Raw genomic sequence first — 22,226 nt, 5'->3', positions numbered from 1 at the left:
TTAGGAGGCTCAGATGAATGGATAGTGGTTCAAAGCCAATCTTGGCAAAACCCCCACAACAAACCAACAAAAAAGCCCCCAAAACAAAAAGCTCTTTAAAGACTATTTCCAATTAGCTTGCAAAAAGCTGATTGGAGATGTAATTGACCCATTACATATAAATTCTCAAACATGATTACATTAATCCCTAAGGTTTCACTGTCTGGTACAGTGATGAGCTGCATAGATTTATGAACTTAATAAGTATATTTTTTCCAACCACAATGTCAACATAGTTAGCTTCTTAAAAATAGCTTAAGCAGTTGGGCATGATGTTGCTGTCCTGTAGTCCTAGAACTCAGAAGGCTGAGGTCAGATGATTGCAGTTTGAGGCCAGCCTGGACAACATAAATTGTTATAAAAGAAAAATGAACAGTATAAGAAATGTAACAGAATATTTTATGTTTGTGAATATAGTGATTCTTTTCTAAAGTTTTAGAAAGATAATTATAAACCACCATAAAAATATAAGATAATGGTGAGTTGTCTTTACACGAAATAGAACGTTAGTCTTTTATTTTCTTTTTAAATATTTTTTGTGTTTCTGGGGATTGAACTTAGTGTTTAGCAGATACATTCACTGAGCTGCGTCCTCAGCCTGAAAAGCATTCATCTTACAAGAGAAGGCACAAATGGAATGCAAATGATCAGACAGCATCCCCTTTGCACTGAATTGTTGTGGGGAATAATGTAATATTTCAGTGTACCGGATTCATCTTGGTTTTTATTTACCATTTTTCAAAATGTATTAAATACAACATTTTAAAAGTAATATTTTTACAGCTGAACATTTGAAGTTGAACATTATATCATGTATTTAGATTTAATTATATATTGAAAGTAATAATTTGAATAAATATACCAATGCATTCAAACAGTTCTGTTCTAAATCAGCATCCTTTATTCCTAAAAAATATTCTTAATTCATCCTTGGAGTAATTTTGTCTACTTAGATGAATATATTCAGGATATGAGAATGTTAAGTGCGAGTAAAGTTGGTGTTGAATCAATTGTTTACTAAATGCAAGGCATGATGCTATATAAAATTTATTAGGCACTGACATTTCCAGGCACATATAGAAAATATAATACTCAGAGTACTTTCAAATGTGATGCTTCTAAGCTAGGAGAATGTTTTTCTTAGGATACCTTTGGTTACTTGTACTTCATCATGGTAGTGTTCAGTTCCCTTTACTGTATAAGTGATGTTGTTAAAAATCATCAAAGAGGCTGATTTGACTTGCAGTTAAGAAGAATGCAATGGAAGAGGGCAGCATTTATTTAAAAATATGACAGCAATGTATTTCATTGAATTAATGAAACTGAGATGTAGGTTACAGATAGTCTTTAGGTATGTGTATAACATTTTTTTCCTTTCTTTTTTTTTTGCTGGTCCTGGGGCTTAGATTCAGGGCTTGAGCACTGTCCCTGGCTTCTTTATGCTCAAGGCTAGCACTCCACCTCTTGAGCTATAGCAACACTTCGGCTTTTTCTGTTTATGTGGTGCTGAGGAATTGAACCTGGGGTTTCATGTATGCGAGGCAAGCACTCTACCACTAAGCCACATTCCCAGCCCCTGTATAACCTTTTAAACTGTTCTTTATATCAAACTGGCGGAATATGTGGAGGGATGCTAAAATAGGTAAAGTAAACTTTGCTTCACGTAGATGAAATCTCCCTCTATTCTCACTGACTTGGTAGAGTTTAAAACTTAATATTTGCGTTCTGTTTCTGAAATCATTTGCTAGCTGTTGCCTTCAGCTTAAAGTTTTAAGACTTCACTAAGTTCTTAACCAGAACACTCAGAGCTGTTATGTGATATCTGTTTGTGCAAATATAATTTATATACTTCTGCTATCTAGAATAGAGGAAGAAGACTACTCTGTATGTTACAGTTATGCTGAACATTTTCCAAGCTTTTTGAGTGGAAATATGTGTTGGTAAAGAAATGATACTACTGCCCTAAATTTGACAAACATACTTTCTTCAAAATAGATCATATTTGATGACATAAAGCACTTTTTAGCAAATACAAGAAAATGGAAATAATTTCCTATATTCTATCAGCCTATGATGGAATTAAATAAAAATCAACAGCAAAAGATACTATAGAAGATATTCAAACACATGGAACAAAGCAGTACAGTGCTGAATGATGGATAACTGAAGAATTAAAGGGAGAAAAAGTTCCTATATTCAAATGAAAATAAAAACTTGGTAGAACCTCAAAATGCCTACTATGCCTACTACAAAATGCCTGGGAATATGTTCTACTGGTACAGTGCTTGCCTCATATACATGAAGCCCTGGGTTTGATTCCTCAGCACCACATATATAGAAAAAGACAGAAGTGGTGCTGTGGCTTAAGTGGTAGAGTGCTAGCCTTGAGCAAAAACAAGCCTTAGGGACAGTGCTCAGGCCCTGAGTTCAAGCCCCAGCACTAGCAAAAAAAAAAAAGCCTACTATAGTGATGTTTTTGCTTATATGTGGAATCTAGACTTAAAAGTACACATAGATGTACAAAGATACATAAATATCTATACACATGGAGAACATGATTCTAATCATTGGAATATAGGAGGGTAGGAGGAAGGGGAGTAAGAGATGGAGGGTGAATAATTTTGAAATGCAAGGTGTAAAAATGGCATAAGGAACCTCTATGAGAAGTGTTGAAAAAAAAGTATGGGGGCAGGAAAAGACAAAAGAATTATTCTGCACAAAATGTGATGTATTTATGTGTGGAATACCCTAGTGAACTTGATGCAATTAATACATACAAAAAAAAAAAAAGGAAAACAGGCTTAAATGGAGAGAGGAGGCTGGTGTCCACTAATGAAGAGGGTGAATAAGGATAAAGATGATTCGTGTAGTCATTTGCACAAATGAAAATAGAGTAATGAAACCAATTGATGTTATAAGAAGGGGGAATAAGATAGGAAGAGCCATAGTAGGGTGGTGTTACTCGAGATAGATTGTATATATGTATGAAATGTCACAATGAATTCCCTTCCATTGTACATTGTATGCCTAGGGAAAAAACAAACAGAAAAGGACCTAAGCTGCCATGTGAAAAGAAAATTATGAAGTATGTTCTGCTGACTTTGAAAGAGTATATAATATAGCTCAATGAATCTTTTTTTAAATTGTTTAAATTGTTAAATTGTTTTGTTTAAATTCAGTTTTTTTATTTGCCAGTTTCATTAACAGTCATTTCCCATTCCTCAGAGAGAATTGCTTTAATTTCAGATTAGCTTGGCATTAATCTTTTTAATTCTAATGCACATTTTTCTACAGTTTTTGAGAGTTAGATGTTCTCTTTTGACATCCTACTAAGGAAGTTGAGGATTGGCTCCTCTTTGATCAGCACACATCCCGCAGTCCCTTAATTAGGGTGTAACTATTATCAACACTGACTTGTTAATCCCAAATCAATTCTGTATAACTCTTCTTTTAGTATATTCAGAAACATTAAGGAATATGTCAATTCCATATGTTGAGTAACTTTCAGGTCTTCAGAGTCCCCAGGCTGCTCCATTCTCGACTGTTCTACAGCTCTGCCTCACAGTTGTTGTATAATTTTGAAGTAGGAAGTTCGAGTCTGGCTGGCGCCATCTTGGCCACTTGGTGGATGGTAGGGTCTGGCATCTTGTCTTCATGGTGAGGGAAATTGAAGCCCCTACCTCCCAGGTGAATCCCGGAGGCAGGGGCCAGCATGTGGCCAATTGGTTACCTAATCTGTCAGTCTAGTGCCTGGGACTGGGAGTTTCCTGTGACCCTGTCCCCTGACCTGACCCTTTTAGACTCAGACCAGCTCAGGCACCATTATACCATGCCATGCCATTCCATATTTGTGTCCTGTGTCCTGTCTCCTGGCTTCAGTCACCATGGTGTCCCACTTCAGCATTCCATTGGAGCTGAATTGGTTTGTATTCCATTGGAGCTGAATTGGTTTGTTGGTATTGTTTTTCTTCCTCACTGGCCTTCATGGCTCAGTTTCTAACGGTGTTAAGTGTATTTCCTGGCTTCTGGTCTTTGAGACAGAAGTCCACCATGTAGTCACCGGCCTTTTAATAAAGACTTCAAGATACAACCTCTCAAAGTGTGGCGCCTTCTCTCTCTCTCTCTCTCTCTCTCGTTTGTTTGTGCTGGTCCTAGGGCTTGAACTCAAGGTCTGTGTGTTATCCATGAGCTTTTATGCACACTCTACTACTTGAACCACAGCTCCATATTTGGTAGTTAATTGGAGACGAGTCTCACAGAGGGTCCTACTCTGTTGGCTTCAAATGGCGATCCTCAGATGTCAGCCTTCTGGGTAGCTAGGATTACAGGTATGAGCCACCAGAACCGGGCTCTCTTGTACTTTATAGCCCCCAGTCTATGGGTTTCCTATCTTCTTATTCTTGCATTATTATTGATTGATTGATTGGATCCAGGACCTTCACATTCTAGGCAAGTATTCTATCAAGAGCTACATCCCCAGCCTTCACTATTCTAGATCTATACCCTCATTTGGAAGAGCACATTTTCCAGCAACCTTCTAAACAAATGTGCCTGGGAGATAAATTTTTAGGAATAACAATTAAGTGTATTAGTATTTTTGGGAGAACAAGTGTGAAAATGACAAATAGTGTTGTGGTGCCACTCTGAAAATAGACTCGGGCTGGGAATGTGGCTTAGAGTGCTTGCCTAGCATGCATGAAGCCCTAGGTTTGATTCTTCAGTACCACATAAACAGAAAAAGCCAGAAGTGCTGTGGCTCAAGTGGTAGAGTGCTAGCCTTGACCAAAAGAAGCTCAGGGACAGTGCTCAGGCCCTGAGTTCAAGCTCTAGGACTGGCAAAAGAAAATAGACTTGACCTTGCTTGTTCATTCTCTTAGGGGTTTCTGGACTACTTTGAGAACGAGTGTCATAGCTGCTTTTGTACTGAGCTGCATTGCGCTGAGAACAGTCTCCTAGAATGCTGACCACCCACATTCTGACCATCAGTCTCCTGCTCAGGGTATAGGAGAGGATGGAATCTAGTTGCTGTTTCAAGTGTTACCCCCGCTTTGATTGGTGGCAGCACCAAATACTTCTAATTTTATGGTCTTTTATGAGCTCTGTCATGGAAGTTGGGTGGTTTTACAGATTTCTCCGTTGCTATCATTTGTGTGTCTCCTATAAATGCCAAACTTCCATCTGCTTTCTAGTTTGTCTCATCTATTTTATGATTTTCCTTTTTTGTTGGATTTACATATTTAAAACAAATATACACCTTTAAGTTTGTTTTTGTTGTTTGGGAACATGGTGGAGCCATTTACGGTTCCATTTGAGCTTGCAGTCCCAGTGGTGACACTTAAATGTTTCTCTGGTGCCTATTTAATTTTTTGGGTTATGCCTGTTCTCGCATAGGGTTTGTGTCATGTTCCAATAATCACACTGGGAAGATTGTGGTGACATAATCCTTACTTGAGCTACTGCTGAAGCAATAACCACTTAATTCAGTAAATCAAGAAAAGAACATTCCTGAGGCCTCTTGAAAATAGCTTGACAGTGGACAAGGCTGCCTTAGCCCAATCTCATGAGACAACTACAGACCAAGTGTAATGGTTCTTACACTGTGGGAGGACTACTACTAACTTTACACAGATTCTTTTTGGAAGTTCTTTGAGGACATAATGGATGTGGTAGGGAAGGAGTCGGGATACAGGTCTTCATAAAGCAATGGTTCTTGAGCTATAGTGTGTGTCAGGGTCACCTGGAAGGCTAATTAAAATTTAGATGCTGGTCTATACAGAGTTTCTGATTCGGAAAATTGGGGAAGGACTCAAGATTTTCTGTTTCAAGTATATTCCCTCTAGCCTAGGGAATCATACTTAAGAACTGCTCCATGAGTCAACCTTAAAACTTCTCTAAAGAAGGAATTAAGCAAAAGGAAGTTTCTTGTAGTTGTAGTAGGCAAACTTTGGTTTTGTTGGTTGTGAGACTTGAACAGAGGGGCTTAGCACTGTCTCTGGGCCTTTTTGCTCAAGGTTAGTGCTCTACCACTTTGAACCACAGAGCTACTTTGGGTTTTCTGGTAGTTAATTGGAGATGAGTCTCACAGACTTTCCTGCTTGGGCTGGCGTTGAACTGTGATCCTTAGATCTCAGCCTCCTGAGTAGTTATGATTTACAGGTAAGCTACTGGTACCCAGCCAAGGCAAACTTTTTAATTATATAAAATTATAGGGGCTGGGGATATGGCCTATTGGCAATAGTGCTTGTCTTGTATACATGAAGCCCTGGGTTCAATTCCCCAGCACCACATATACAGAAAATGGCCAGAAGTGGCGTTGTGGCTCAAGTGGCAGAGTGCTAGCCTTGAGCAAAAAGTAGCCAGGGACAGTGCTCAGGCCCTGAGTCCAAGGCTCAGGACTGGCAAAACAAAAACAAAACAAAACAAAAAACAAATAAAATTATAAAGAATGAATTATTGTATATGCATGGAAATCATAGAGTATAGGAAACCAGGAATACACATTTCTGGTCTAATTAAAATGTATCCTCAAGGCTTCATCAAATAGCTTACATAAATGATAAAGGTCTTTTCATCCAATGGAGGTTGTGAATTATGTAGCTATGACCCTCCTCCTCCTCCCATTCTATAGCAGAAAATCCTAAACCCAAATGTATTGTCTACCTATAGCCATTATCTAGATATTAATACCAAGAATATAGATGCATGAGTGTATGTGTATGAATAGCCTCATTAATTTCTTGTTCTATTAATGTGCCTATCATTTTCTTTTCATTTACATCTTGCTATATTTTCTGTACCCTTGTGAGCCGTGCCACTGGCTAATCTAATACACATATTTGCATGTAGTCATACAACAAACTGATAGAGGGGCAGAATTCTAAGCTGGCACTTAATAACTTCACCTTGTGTCCTACACACAGCTCTTCTTGGTCATCGAATCACTTAGTTCTGCTTGGAAGGGATCTTGCAGATATAATTATTTTTTTCCTTTATTGTCAAAGTGAAGTACAGAGGGGTTACAGTTTCACTTTTAAGGCAATGAGTACATTTCTTATACAACTCAGATATAAGTATTAAGATTTAAAATCTGGGGACTTTACAAAAGGGAGATTATCTGGGTGGGACTGATATAATCAGCTCTGTCTTTGGAAGAGGTTGGGGCGAATCCAGGTAGAAGGGGGATCAGATTTGAGGGAGATTCTCATTGCTAGCTTTGAAGATGGTGGTGGTTGGGGTGCTGGCTACAGGGCAAGGAAGATCTATGGCCTTAAGGGTGGAGAGGAGACTGGCTTATAGATGAAACAAGTCAGTGTTTCTGTCCTTCCACTACAAGGAACTGATTTTTTGTTGTTGGTGGTCGTGGGGCTTGCACTCTGGGCTTGGGTGCTGTTCCTGAGCTCTTCAGCTCAAGGCTAGTGCTCTACTACTTGAGCCATAGCTCAAAAACTTCTGGTTTTCTGGTGGTTAATTGGAGATAAGAGTCTCACGGACTTTCCTCCGAGCTGGCTTTGAATTGTGATCCCCAGATCTCAGCCTCTTCAGTAGTTAGGATCACAGGCATGAGCCACAGGCACCCAGCTGAGGAACTGAATTATATCACAACCATTTGAGCTTCTGATGTGAGTGTAGCGACTGACATCAGGATCTTACCCTTCCAGTGCAGTGAATAGAGACCTGGGCCACATCATGCCCAGACATTTCTGGTCTACAAAACCATGATCACAGAACGATGCTTGAATCTCTTGGACGTTTTTTGCTAATTTATTACAGTAACAACAGAAAACGAAAACAACTTGATCATTTGCTTCACAAAGTTGCAACTATTCTTTGTTAAATATTTATTGATGTTAAATCCACCTTACACCAGCAAAACAATCCAAAGTAGTACAATAGCACTTTAATATAAATACAACATAAAAGGTGGCAAAGTAATGCTAGTTAATCCCCAACCCAACAAATTAGCAAAAAAGTCACATTCAGACAAATTTGGCAAGTATGATATGACATAGAAGTCATAATTCTACAATACAGCTAAGTCCATGAGACTCTATAGTATCTGAAATTCCATATTAGCAATGCATATAACGGTGGTCAAAGAAACATGTACCACGCTTGTATAGAAAATCTGCCACCCTGTGCTCAGGCCTATTTGTCACTTAAAACTTGGATGGTGTTCTTAAAAAGAAATAGAAAGCTGTACATGTGAAGCCATAATACGAAATATAGGGGGTGGTTACAGATATAAAATTATTTTAAAAAATACTACCTATGAATTGAATAACTGAGCTAAGAAAGTTCAACACTTATAAATAATGAAAGATATATGTGTGTGTGTGTGTGTGTGTGTGTGTGTGTGTGTGTGTGTTTTGCATAAAGAATACAGTGTTTTCTTTTCATAGCAAAGTACCATTAAGGCCTCATGTTTTAGTCTAGTTGGCCAAATTATTTTTTTCTCAGAAGAATTTTATTGCTTCCGACTTAAAACCATCAAGTCTGGTCAGAATCAAACTCAGTCTAAAGCTGATGAATCCTACGCATTCAACAAAAGCAGAGAAGCCTTAAAGAACCACTCAGAACCCAGCACCTTTGTAAGGCAAGATTTCAGGGCAGTAGAAAAGCGAAGTGAAGTCCTAATTTCCATCCACTGTATCTTAGTGCCAATGGGAGGGGAGGGGGGACATATAGCACCAACCTGCTTTTTTTTTCTTCTTTTTTTTAAGTGTCCATGTCTCTCGAGGAGACGACAGGCAGTTTCTCACTGTTGCCACTCTACAGTCTCAGTCCATTTTCAACTTGCTCTACTTGTCTCGAATCCTCAGTGATGACCCACATTTCCAATGCACTACCCTGTGTGCCAAACCTCCTTGACCTTTGCATGGCAGTGTGTTTGTTCAACTCTATTTTGTGGTTAATTTTGGAGAAAACCAAAGAAGAGCTTGGCCTCTGCCATGTCTCCTGTCCTTGCTGCTCTTCTCCACATGGCTGCATTCTAATTGTGCTGGCTGCATTGCCCTTCATCTACTTCCGACTCCTTCGAAACCCTCATGGCCACCAAACACTTATGCACCTTGGTCATTTGGGTGGTCCTGATGCCTCTTGTGGAATGGACTGGAATACATTTCTGCTTTATTCAGAATACTTTATATTATTTATAATTTAAATTCACCTTTGAATATGGATGATGAATAAGTTTCCTAACAAGGCAGCCTGAAAAGAAAATACTACATGAAAGAGGTTAAGAACGAAGGCAATTAACCTTGTTAGAAAACTCACGGTATTAATAACATTGAAGGCAAAAGTCTCTCTTCCTTATGATTGAATATAAAATAGTTTGCAAAGACAAGGCATTTACTTGGATAGCTCTGGCAGGTCCTCATTCTCTGTGCACCCTTACGTATTGCACTCGCTTCACTCCAGCTATCTGAATACCCCGCACTGTAGACTCATGGTTGCATCACCTTAAACATTGCATCCTACCATGCGACATAGCACCCACAGCTGAAAGGCACTTGTAGATCATTCAAATCATGGCTACCTTGGAATAACTGATTTCCTTTAGCATTTTTGGCATTTCAGACCACTTTAATCACAGCAATTCCAAACGGTTTGAATTGGACAAAACATGGTGTGCCTTTTTCTGTGCGATGTGTACATTTCTTATAAGCCTCATCTACTTAAACTCTCTATCAAGTAAGAAAAGATATTATTTTGGTGTTTTTTTTTTTTAATTCTTATAAGTCAATTTTACTTAATGTGACAGGACTATATTGGTCGAAACAATGGCTGTGTGGCATCTCAGCATTCACAAGACCGGTTCACAGGTCTTCACTTTCTACCAAGCCAGAATTGAGAGTCAGGTGAGATGGGTTGGCTTCGGGCTGGAACGCAGCTTTGATGTCTAGCCCCTGGTCCGAAAGTGCTGCGTAGCGGCTGGCTGAGGGCCGTACTTTTTTTGGCTTGGTGGTCTGTGTCTGCTGATGCCATTGGGCTGCAAAGGAAAAGAACAGATTGAAGATTTTTGCCAGAGCTCTACATGGGAACCCCTAGAGGTTTTAAATACATATAGACCCTGTTAGGCACACCAGCTTTCACAACATTTAGGATTTTTTTTGGGGGGGTAGGGTACTAGGGCCCCAATTCAGAGCCTGGCCAGAACTTCATTCACAGAGCTATTTCTTTTCCTTCTTTTTTATTGATTTATTTTAAAGAAGAGGTCAAAGTTGAAACAAGTTTACAGTCTTTTTCTACTGGTTTCCTTGTGTTGGTGGGGAACATTTGCTACTTTTACCAGTCTGTAAGTTCAGTAGGAATGGTTTCCTTTTTATCATTGAGGATGCATGTACACAAATATGCACACCCAAACACAAATCTACCGCCAAGCTGCCAAAGATGTATGCATAAGAAAAGCACTAAGCCACAAAAGTAGGCATTCCACTGTCAATGGTACACACATTTCGAGTACATTAGGACACTGAACATGAGTATAATGTAGGAAAAAAGTGTTAAAGTCACTGGCAAACCACAGTAATCAGAAAAGGTGAAAAACACTTAAGCCTTTGTCTACTGTTCACTCCTAAGGATTTAGGAAGCCACAACTGACTAGCCAATGTAAGAGAAATCAACATGCATATCTTGCTAATAATTCAGAGCTCCTGAATGATACTTGAGTGTTTGTTCTCCTGGTAGAGTTTCACTATTAATGGCGAGAAACTATAAATAGAAAGAAAAAGAGCAATATGAATTATTTTTGCAAGTGAAATTCTGTGGTTGTTCATAAGATATAGCTTACATATCTCTTTTTTTATAAAGATATAAAATTCTATTGTTTATAAGAGTAGAATGCTTTACTGTCCAGTTGTGTGACTTTTTTTTTCATAATTCAATGAGTAAATGCAACAAGGGTGCACTCACTGTAAACGTCCAGCCTGGCAGTGCAGGACACAATCCCGGCTTCGTTCTTGGCTGATACAGTATACCACCCAGCGTCGTCTTTTGTGGCTCCCTGAATGAGCAGGCAGATGTAACCGTGATTATCCTGGTGCATGCTGGAGAAAAGGAGAAAGCCATTAGGGCTCTAAATTTTTAAAAAGTGCCTTTAGACACGAAGCATCATTTTTAATTAGGTCATTAGGAATCAGAATTGTGTAGCAGGCCAATGATGGGGCCATACCTATTCTAGAGAGGCTGCTAGCCCATTAAAGTTAATGGGAGAGAAGAGCCGCCATGGAAAGGGTGAATAAATAAATCTGTGCACTGATTCCTAGCAGAGGACCTGCCTTTATGGAAGCCACCAAGGCCACTGATTTCATCTTTTCTTTTTGATAGAAACACTTACATAAAGACACTGTCAGGTGAAGTCAGAATGTGCTTTATCATCTACCACACAGAACTGCGTTCTAAAGCTGAATTCTACATTTGGGTAAAGAGATCTTTTCTGGTCTTAGACATACCAATAGCATGACTCTTACACACTGGTTTACACGTGGCACACATTTCTTTTTGATCATCATTAGGACCCACACGGTGTACCCGTTAGAGGTGAGGCTGGAGACACTGTCTCTTACCTTACGCGGTCAGTACTGTGAGTAAGTGACTCATTTTCTTTTTTCCAGAATATCTGGGGCAGCGGGACTCCTGCAATCCGGCACTCTAGTCGTACTGGGTAGCCATCAGCAACTCCTGTGTTCTGTAGCTTCTCAATAAACACTGGGGGTTTGTGTGCTTCTTTAGCTAAGGAAAACAAGATGAATTCTCAGTGAATTCTCAGTGATACATGAAAAGAGCATCACAAAAGAATTGGGAAGCCTTTCGACATATGGCTTGAAAAGCTCTTTTATTTTATGATACTGTTTTTCACTTCAGGTGGTAAGATGGTAGTTCTATCCACGTATTCTTTTGCCAAGCAAAGGTTTGTATGGTTCATTCCACTCATTTATTTCCTCAATTAATTCCAGGCTGATAGGTCTATACAGTTCACCAGCCATCTGCTGTTCAGAATGCCTGACAGACTATCGGTTTCTAAGTCACCGCTAGCATCTGCATACCATGGCTCGCAGCCTCTGCAACCGCGCCACCTAGTGGTCATTATGGGAAGGACAAGTATTTCTAGGACTGGCCCCCTGCTTTCTTTACTGCCACCCAAAGTAGTTGGTTGCTTTGAAGATATTGCAGGTTTGTCACTCTTGATTGAAGTAAGACGTACCACAGGTTTTAATGCTCTGTGTCTAAATTTTGCTGCTTTAAATAGTGACCTATAAATTAGGGTATGCAGCCTATACATTTAAATTTCAGTTTGTATTCTTTGAAAGAAACTATATAGAGAGACAACTTTATTATCATCTTATTAGAAAGAAGCCATTAAAAAGGACCTTTTTTTTTTTTTTTTGCCAGTTCTGATGCTTGGACTCAGGGCCTGAGCACTGTCCCTGGCTTCTCCTTGCTCAAGGCTAGCGCTCTGCCATTTGAGCCACAGCACCACTTCTGGTCATTTTCTATATATGTGGTGCTGGGGAATCGAACCCTGGGCTTCAAGTATACGAGGCAAGCATTCTTGCCACTAGGCCATATTCCCAGCCCTAAAAAGGACCTTTTTTTAACTTAGGAAAAAAAACTGATTAAGACTTGTTAATCACTGTGAATATTATTACCCAATGGGGACTTTTTTTTTTTCTCATCTTAGTGGTGAAAATGACTTCTTTGAAAGCATAAGGTTTAATTTTCTTTTGAGCTACCAGCAATGCATTTGAGGACACAATAAGCAATTTGGAGATACCTCAAAGAGGAAAAATCATTCCACCTGAAGTTTTCAAATGCCAAGACTCTCGAAGACCTTGATTTATGTAGAGAGTTTTTTTTTTAAATTAAATTTTACATCTCTGATCTAGGCTACTTGGGGGAATGGGAACAAAAGCTCAATTTATATTCTCTCTGGGTTTTAGTTCAGAAAGGAATACAAAAGCATTTAGAAGTCCTAACAACTTATCAATCAGAATAGCATGCCCTATCTTGAAGCACTCCTAAGCATGGTATGGGTATGTAGGGCTTCACACATATTTTTGTGATTTATAAAAATGCAGAGATGCATGATAATCCCCATTCTGCATGTGTTTGCTGAAGGTCACATAGCCATTAGACCTGCACTAGTGTTGGAATAAAAGCTGATGGCAAATTCATGGTGCGCTTCCCTCTGCTGATCAAGGGCTGAGACACACAGGCATGTCTCTGTGTCTTGAGCTCTCAGGTCTGAGTTCTGAGGATGGAGATAGTAAAAAAGTACAATTAATAGGAGAAAAACAAAAAGATTTTGTTTTAAATTAGAGGAGTTGGAAGGAATATAGAGTACTTTGCAAAACACTTAAGAACATGGCGAATATAACACTCCAGTCTACACAGTTGCCACATTGTAGTGTGAAAACCATCTTGGTTCCATTTTTGTTTTTTTTTTTTTGCCAGTCCTGGGGCTTGAACTTAGGGCCTGGGCACTGTCTGTGAGCTTCTTTTGCTCAAGGCTAGCACTCTACCACTGAAGCCACAGCACCACTTCCGGCTTTTTCTGTTTATGTGGTACTGAGGAAATGAATCCAGAGCTTCATGTATATTAGGCCAGCACTCTACCACTAAGCCACATTCCCAGTCCTCTGGTTTTATTTTCATTGGCAACTCTTCTGGAAAAAGTTCAGTGTTCGGAAGAACACTAGAAATCATCAGAGTTCTCTACTCAGCTTACTAAATGGGGTCCCCTAATTACCTTGGTCACTGTGAGGACCGACAGAGATAATGTATATGAAAAAGAACAAAGAACAAAGAAATAAGATGTTTTTGTATGCCTCCTTTTAAGAAACAGATCAGATAGTCAGAACCTTTACTTAGGCATAATTTCTAAGGATGGCATAAACGTTCCCATAATGAGCATATTTTATCATGTGTATGTATCATATAAACACTTTTTACAAAATTTACCACAACTATAATCAGTTATAAAGAAAATATCACTTTACTTTGACTCTGATATTGATACAATGTTAGTTAAAAATTTTGAAAGCACTGTTAAAAACTAAGTTTGTATAGCAGACTATGTGTAAGTATAATCTTCAGTTCTCGGAGCCTTTGGTGCTCTTAAGTTTTCCTAGGGGCCATCACATATATACAAGAAGCCACAAGACCTCAATAAGCTGCCCAAATCATATCTTTTCTTTACTGGATTAGTGGGAATAAGGAAAGAGAAATAATGGTTGCACTCTAGGAAAAAAAATTAGTACATCTAGTTTGCACCCTTCTAACATGTCCTTCATATTTTGGTAGAAATTTGATGTATTTTCCATGTTGGTGGGTGATGCAGAATTACTTTATGTATATAATCTGACCTGCAGTGTGGAAATGGGAATGGATTCCTAGAAGAGCTTACCAGCAACCACGAGCTCCAGGCTGAAGGAGTTCTGCCCTGCTCTGTTGGTGGCTATACACGTGTAGATGCCGGCGTCTCGGGACGTGACTGGCTCTATGATCAGAGAGTGCACCCCATTCTCACGAACAAGCATCTTGTGAGCACTGTCCGGACGTATTGGCTTTCCATCTAGTTGCCAGCTTAGATCTGGGGTTGGTAACCCACTGACCTACATCAGAAAGGAACTCAAATGTAAATTCCTCTAATAGTAAAACAATGGAAACAGATAGCTAAGCACCAGCGTAAAAGCAGGAGAGATGGCTTTAAAAATATCAGCTTCTATTCTTCTTTGTATATAACCTTCCTATGGCTTCCCTAAGTGCTTGTATCCACTTCTGAACATTGACAAAACAAACTAGAGATAAGCAAACTGGAGATGAAAAAAACAACCTTTCTATCATTGTCTCATCCCAACCAGAGCTATAAAACAAAACTCCTGAGATGATGTCAGCACAAGCTGAGCTCTGGGAAAAAAGATGTCTAGATATAATAACAATAACAAATGCTTAGCTGGCATACGAATATATTGAGGAGTCACTCATTGAGGAGTGACTATTGCTATGGAGACATTAGTTAATGCATCTATTAGCACACAGAGCCATTATTAGTATTTTATATTGCTTGAAACTGCATAACAACAATATGAAATTATCCTGCAAGCCATCTCAAGCACATTAGCATCACAATGGAAACCTCATAAAATCTTAAGACCATGACAGTTGTGTAGACCAGAGATGAGACAAAAGGACATTTAATTGCTAATGCCAGTTGTGCCGTGAAGGGTAGGGGCGGGCAAGTTGCCATCTGCCAGTTTTTTATAGTGTTACCCTTGATTCTGAGTAGGAGAAAAGCTCTCCAACTTTACTAGTGAGAATTTATACACAAAGGATGTCTGTTGGACTATGAAGTCATTCCTTTGAAGAGCTAGTTTTGCCGAAATCAACCAGAGAACTCTCAAATTCCATTCCTGTTATGGGATGTTTTTTTTCATTTATATTCCTACAAGATGTCTCCCATATACATCACAAAGAAAAATGTGAAGTACACTTAAATTGCAGGCTAAAATCCTGGAAACCGCAATGGTAAGACAGTGGCTCCTTAGAAGGCTAGGCTGTTGGCTTGCTGCGCTGCAGGCTTTCTCCATGCGCTGCTTTCCCTGTGGGCATGGCAGCAGAAGTGGCATGGGAGAAAAGGCAGCCACCACTTCTGGCCGGGGGCGCTGGGTCTTTCCTAAGCCTAGCGACACTGCTGTTGCTAATTTCCTAGGTTGGGTCCTGGATAAGCAGGCCCACTCCTGACCGAGGCCGCAGTATTTTTATTGGGTCAGATGGCCCAAGACACTGTGCACTTTCAAACCACCAAATTCACCGTGGCCCTGTCATGTAGTCATGGACAAAGCGTCATTTTAGGAGCTGAAGGCCATTACGAGCCAGCCACATGGGAAGCAGACCAGTGTGTGCTCATGGCACACAAGGACACACAGGAGGGGGAAGAGCAGGCTTGCTACTGGAGGAGTTGGAAGAGTTAACTTCCCTCCGGTTCAGTATCAAGTGAAGAATCGTGTCTAGTAACTTTCTAGAGTATTATTAATTAATACTAATCATTTTGCCAGGCCCGAGGCTTGAACTCAGGGTCGTGCTTAGCACTCAACTTGCTCACCCGTGTTTGGCACTCTACGTCTAAGCCATGTCTCCAGTCTGGTATTTTGTGGGTTAATTGAAAATGGAAATTTGAGGGCTTTTTGTCTGGCTGGCTTTGAACTTCCATCCTCTTAAGTCTCAGCCTCTTGAGTAGCTAGGATTACAGGTGTGAGCCACTGGCACCCATTTATATAATACATTATCATTAACTATAGTCACTTTGTTGTAGCATTGATTTCTTGAACATATACTAACTGAAATTTTGTATCCTCTGATCAATATCTGACCAGTCTGCTTAATGCAGTCATTCTAATTTCTGCTTCTAATAGTTTAACATTTTTATGTTTTATTGTAAGTGAAGCTATGTAGTATTTGTCTTTTTGTGTCTTCATTATCTCACATAATATAAAGTCTTCCAGGTTCATCTAAATTGTCATAGGTGACAGAATTTCCTTTACTCTAAGGGTTGAATAGCTACTGTGCACATTTAAAATAATTTAAATGTGGATAGACATAATTTATCTGTTGATAGACACTTGGGTTGATTCTGTATATTGGATATTTTTAATGCTGTTTTGGACAGGGGAATTAAAATGCCTCTAGCATACTGACTTCATTTTATTTGGATATATATTACTGTAAGATCCTTTAATGGTCCTAATATATGAATTTAAGAAGGGATGAATTTAGTTTTAAAAAGGAAGTAAATATACATACTGAAATTCAACTTGTAGCTTAATACTGTAAGAATTTTGTTGGAAAATAAGATATTTTTAAGAATATATTTTTTCTGTGTACTTGTAGAAACCCAGATTTACAATCCTATAGAGGACCAGCAGAGGGAGCCCGAATATATTTTTTTAAATGACCCATTTTTAAGAGAACTTAAAAAATATCAGTTAACACCCCCCCCCCCCCAAAAAAAAAACCAAGGGAAATAAAATATTTCATAGTAATGGAATGGCTCTTAAACACTTTGGCCTCATGTTATCCTGAGGAATTGATGCAAATTATAACACATAAAATTTTGTATATAACTTCAGAGTTTACACATAGACTGCTCCATGTCTCCCCCCCCAAAAAAATAGAAGAAACAATGTTGCTCTAACTTCTTTTAGAATTAGAAAATAGGAGGAATAAAGAGTAGATACAATGACACATCATTTTATGTTGAAGATATAATGAAGATCATCTAATAAAGCAATCACCAAATGATTAGAACACAATCAAAGCACTCATTTCTTCAATGTGAAAAAAGGACAAATAAAACCTTCCAGTGGCTTCCAGAATATGATACATAGGATTCAGGGTAAAGAACATATTGATATACACTTAAAAGTAAAGAGAAGGCATGATTTGAAAAATGGCACATGAACGTTGAACCCATTTCACTCTCTATCTTGAGTTGGAGTCATCACCTACTTTACCTAATGTTCCCACTAGGAACTACAGAGCAATGGCCACGCGGGGGAGAGAGAGGGGGATGCAGTAGTTTTGAAGCAGTGCAAGCTTACTTTGCAGTCCATTCTACAGAGTTTCCCCTCCTGCACGGTCAGATCTCCAGGAGCCTGCAGGAAGTGCGGTCTGAAGAATCGTTCCTGGATTGGTTCGTTTTCATCTCCGCTGTCCCTTGATCTAGAGCGAGGCCTTAAAGCAAGATATACGATAGTAGGTAAGTGGCATGTAGTTATTTCCAGGCTGTTACTTGTCTTAAGGTGTTAATAATTGCACCACATGCTGAGTTTGTATTTACAATCTATCTTCCACTTATGTTTACCTTCATGGTTGTACCACGATTCTAGTAATAGACATTTATAGTAGTAAATTAATAACTGGTAACACTCATGGGAAGGGACATCTGAAATACCTTCTGACGTGAGGATGGCCCGAGGGTGAGCGCGGACTGCGGCCTCTTTGGTTGACAGCCTGCACCATGAGCCGTCCAGTACAGCTGACGCGGCCCTGTCAGACACATCAGGGCAAGACATTATCTGCTGTGCAAGGCCACTGACCACTAAGCAGCATCCCAGCGAGTGTCCTATTATTCCATACAATATTATTTCATAATAAGTCTATGTGCTGCTAGTAATAAAACCCATTCCCCCACCCCCTGTCAGAAAAGCTTCCCTGGGTTAAATTTGTCTCAGTAAAACCTTGTTTATATAAAGAACACAGGTGACAAAGTCATTGCCCGAATATTAAGTCAGCGCTATTGTTTTATCTAGGATGGTACTTATGGGAGGTCTGCCTCACACGGGGAGCTGAGTTGGGAGGTACAGCAGCAATGCATTGCTTTCTATTGCTGGCTCTCATTTCATGCTCTGCTCTGGATGTGGGACAGTCAGATCTTCCTAGTAATATATTAATTAACTAGTAGTACTTTGCCTTCCACAAATCATGTCCTGAGGAAGGGATTCTGCATGGTGAAAATGAGTATTACATAAAACATATAATAGCAAGAACATTCATGAATAAATGACACTATGGTCTCATGAAACAGACAAAACTAGAACCAGTTAAATAACTAAAATATGTGGGTCGGGTAATAGGGCCTAGGTGTGTTTAATGAAAAGCTGGATTTGATCTCTTAGAATTGATGCCTGGAAGTTTGTAAGGACCATTATATAGATAGACAAATATAATACATACAGGACCCATGCCACGAGGAAGTCATCCATTGATAGTTTATTCAATATAAAACTCTACCACTAGCTTCCATTTTCACAGGTGACCAGAGCAGGAGTTTCCTGTGTGACCTGAAGAATCATTTCTCGCCTCAGTGTGGGCTGAAAGGTGGGGAGGTGGGCACTCAGCTCAAAAGCTCACAGGAGGATTTAGTGAGGGGAAAGAACACAGGCACATGGATTCCCAAAGGGCAGACTTCTTTAGGAGTGTATATCCAAAGATAGAGACACACAGGGATGGAATATAGAATACAGGAATACAGAATACAGGAATACAGAAGAGTTTGGAATCACTAAGTAGAAAGAGGTGGGATGGAAGAAGCAGACATGACTAATCAAATATCACCAGATACGGGACTCCCTCTAGCATTCCCAGGACTTGCTGCTGGGGGGGGGGGGGGAGGGTTGGTAACAAAACAGTGTCTTTCCTCCAAGTCTCCCAGGAAACATAACATTATGAAGGAGAATTATTTCCAGAAAATTATTATCTGAAACCCTGGCTCACGCATGATACTGTTCTATCATGCTGAGCTCTTGGCAAACACTTTAAGATTCACCAAACTAACTGGAAAATGGGAAATTAAGTCATAGAATCCCCCTAGATCTTTTAAGTGCTACAGAAGATCCTCAATATAAAACCACTGTATTATACTGGATGTTTTATCAAATTAACACATAAATCCATAATTTGCTTTTTGAGACTGAGGACAAGGAAGTGCGTGTTTAGTTTTCTAAAAACAGCTTTACATGTGCAGATGTGGGAGAAGCTTTATTACCTGCTTAGCTTATTGAGAAATAAGAGAGCCTAGATCTCTCTAGCCTTCTTTGTCCTGTGGAACTCAGAGGATACACAGGAGAAGTAGTAATGTATTGGTTATAAAAATAATGTAGGTTAAATTCAAACTTTAATCTTGAATTTGAGCAAGCAGATATAAGTTGCTGAATTTAAGTTTGACATTTTGTCATATATATGTAAATATTTAGAAACAGATATTATGTAATATGCAAATGTATGTGTTCATACATAAATAAAATATCCATTCATCTGAAAGATGTTACAATGTTATAAGATAAGATGATCTTATTCTTTTCATTTTGGTTATGGGGCTTGAACTCAGGGTCTGGGTGCTGTCCCTGAGCCTCTTTGTGCTCCAGGGTAGTGCTCTACCCCTTGAGCCACAGTGCCACTTCCAGTCTTTGAGTGGTTAATTGGAGATAAGAATCTTGTGGGGACTTTTCTGCCTGGGCTGGCTTTGAACTGCAATCTTCAAATCTCAGCTTCCTGAGTAGCTAGGATTACAGGTGTGAGCCACTAGTATCCAGATTAAGATGATTTTTATAAATAGCAAATAGTACATAAGCAATCATTACTAATCCATCATAGCATATACTGTGTTACCATGTGTATGAGATATTACATGTACATGGATATGTGTCAAGATGATTTTTAGGGGCCTCAGCCTAGGTTTGGCTAACCCCAATACATTTTTCAAGTGAATACATGTGGGGCACACCAACTGGCCCCACCTGTCCACGCCCTGGAGGTGTGTGGCTGTTGTGCCTTGAAGAGCCCCGCCTGCCTCAGCCCCTGGGGGCGTGCTTGTTTGCACCACCTCCCAGAAGAGGGATCCCGGTTATCCCTGCCTACCTTCCAGGTCTGGAACTGGAAAGGCGGCTCTAGCTGGCCACGCCTCCCAGCCTTAAGACCATGTGCAGCAAGATGGTTGCCGGCAGTAACCTGGGGGCGGTCCTGCTAGTACTTAGGCCGCCCCGTTAGGGAGGTCCCATGGCCTTCTGCCCTTGACTGACAGCTCGGACTGCCAATCACAGCCCCTGGCTAGGTATGTTATACCCTCCTCTTCCTGCCATTGCCCATACTTAAGATCCAGTCCGCACCACTAAACTGAGCAGTCTTGAACTTCTCCCAAGTCGTCTGATTGTCCAACTGCCGACGAAAGGTTGGGTTGGGCTGAGTGCGGGCGACTCGCGGCTCGTTACCTATTCTGGGTTTACCCTCGGTGGGGTGCGTTTCCTCGCCTCTCCTGCTGGTTGGGAGAGCACCCGGGGTGTAGGGACCCCTGCATATACACTTGCTCTTACCTGCTGTTAAAAAAATAAAAGACTCTACTTATTTTAACCAATGTCCCATCTTCCTTTCAGTGTTCTTTGTATCTTCTCTTTTAGAGATAGGGTCTCACTATGTAGTACAGGCTGGTGTGAATCTCATGATCCTCCTGTACCGGGAATGTGCTGGGATTACAGCCATATGCTACCACTCTCAGCTCTCCCTGGCTTCTCTAACGGGATGAGCCTCGGACACCTTCATATGGCCATCTGTAATTCTACTCACACTGCTTAGGTGTGTAAATTACTCGGTTCCTTACAGTTGAATGATTTTAGGCCATGTAACCTCCCTAGCTTGTAGAATAGGTCCATAGGGTTAGTACTTCAGTATTTACGATGATTTAAATGAGTAAGAGATGTAGAAAGCATTTAATGTTGTGTTTTGCATGCAACAAATGCTCAAAATGTTTAAACACTGCAGTGCTGAATATAGATGCAGTTATAATAACAACCAGATGATTGTTTTAACACAATTATTTTTTCCCCTGCATATGTAATACTCTTAGCTCATCAGGAGGCAGAATTGTAGAAGAGTATCATTTGTCCTCTTCATATGCCTACACCAACCTTCACCTCAGCACCTTGGAAGGGAGGGCATGCTAGGTGCCGGTGGCTCATGCCTGTAATTGTAGCTATGCAGGAGAGGCTGAGCTCTGAGCATCAGAGTTCAAAGTCAGTCTACGTAGGAAAGTCTGTGAGACGCTTATCTCCAGTTAACCCTCAGGAACCGGAAGTATACTGTGGCTCAAAGTAATAGAGTGCTAGCGGCAAGAGAAAAAGCTCAGGGACAGGCCCCAGGCCCCATTAGGCTCAAGCTCCAAGAGTGACAAAATAATGGAAAATAAAAAAGGGAGGGTGTGGTCTCCAGGAAGCAGTTACTAATTTGACTAAAATAAAGTTATTGACTAAATATATTGCTAACTAATGTGCAATCAAGAGAATCTCAGAAAGTTTCCAAACTTAGAAATTACATAATTTTAGCATGAATATTTGAAAACCGAAATCCAGAAACTGAAAGATGGCACCAGTGTGCATTAATAGAGAGAGAGTTTTAAAGTCTGGGCCTCTTAATGAGGAGACTGTACGGTATTAGCACTGGGTAGATGAAATCTCACTAACACACCCGCTGACCCTTGCTTTAACTTTCTTATTTCTATCTGCTTTATTAACTCATAAAGACATAATGGAAGGGAATGTTTAAAGTGAAGCTTGAAAGAAGCCAGGAAACATAATGCTAAAACAAAACACAATCAACAAACTAACGTTCATTTTAGATTTAGCTGAGCTCTGTTACTT

General features: G+C 39.8%; 1 protein-coding gene across 2 annotated transcripts in view; it reads right to left on the bottom strand.

Annotated features, from left to right (window-relative positions):
* Window positions 1-8,940: 8,940 nt before the first annotated feature.
* Window positions 8,941-22,226, bottom strand: part of Palld (palladin, cytoskeletal associated protein) — a 321,948-nt gene continuing 308,662 nt past the window's right edge. For both annotated transcript variants that reach the window (XM_048330859.1, XM_048330860.1), the window contains 6 exons: window positions 17,990-18,084; window positions 17,637-17,769; window positions 14,444-14,651; window positions 11,604-11,769; window positions 10,951-11,084; window positions 8,941-10,027 (listed from right to left, as the gene is read on the bottom strand). In XM_048330859.1, the coding sequence (XP_048186816.1) occupies window positions 9,855-10,027; window positions 10,951-11,084; window positions 11,604-11,769; window positions 14,444-14,651; window positions 17,637-17,769; window positions 17,990-18,084 (909 nt within the window). In that variant the 3' untranslated portion in view covers window positions 8,941-9,854. The remainder of the gene's footprint in view (window positions 10,028-10,950; window positions 11,085-11,603; window positions 11,770-14,443; window positions 14,652-17,636; window positions 17,770-17,989; window positions 18,085-22,226) is intronic.

Source organism: Perognathus longimembris, chromosome 21 (assembly GCF_023159225.1).
Source record: "Perognathus longimembris pacificus isolate PPM17 chromosome 21, ASM2315922v1, whole genome shotgun sequence".
Taxonomy (NCBI): Eukaryota; Metazoa; Chordata; class Mammalia; order Rodentia; family Heteromyidae; genus Perognathus; species Perognathus longimembris.
The sequence above is the reverse complement of the archived record's forward strand: the minus strand, read 5'-3'. Positions and strand labels throughout refer to the sequence as shown.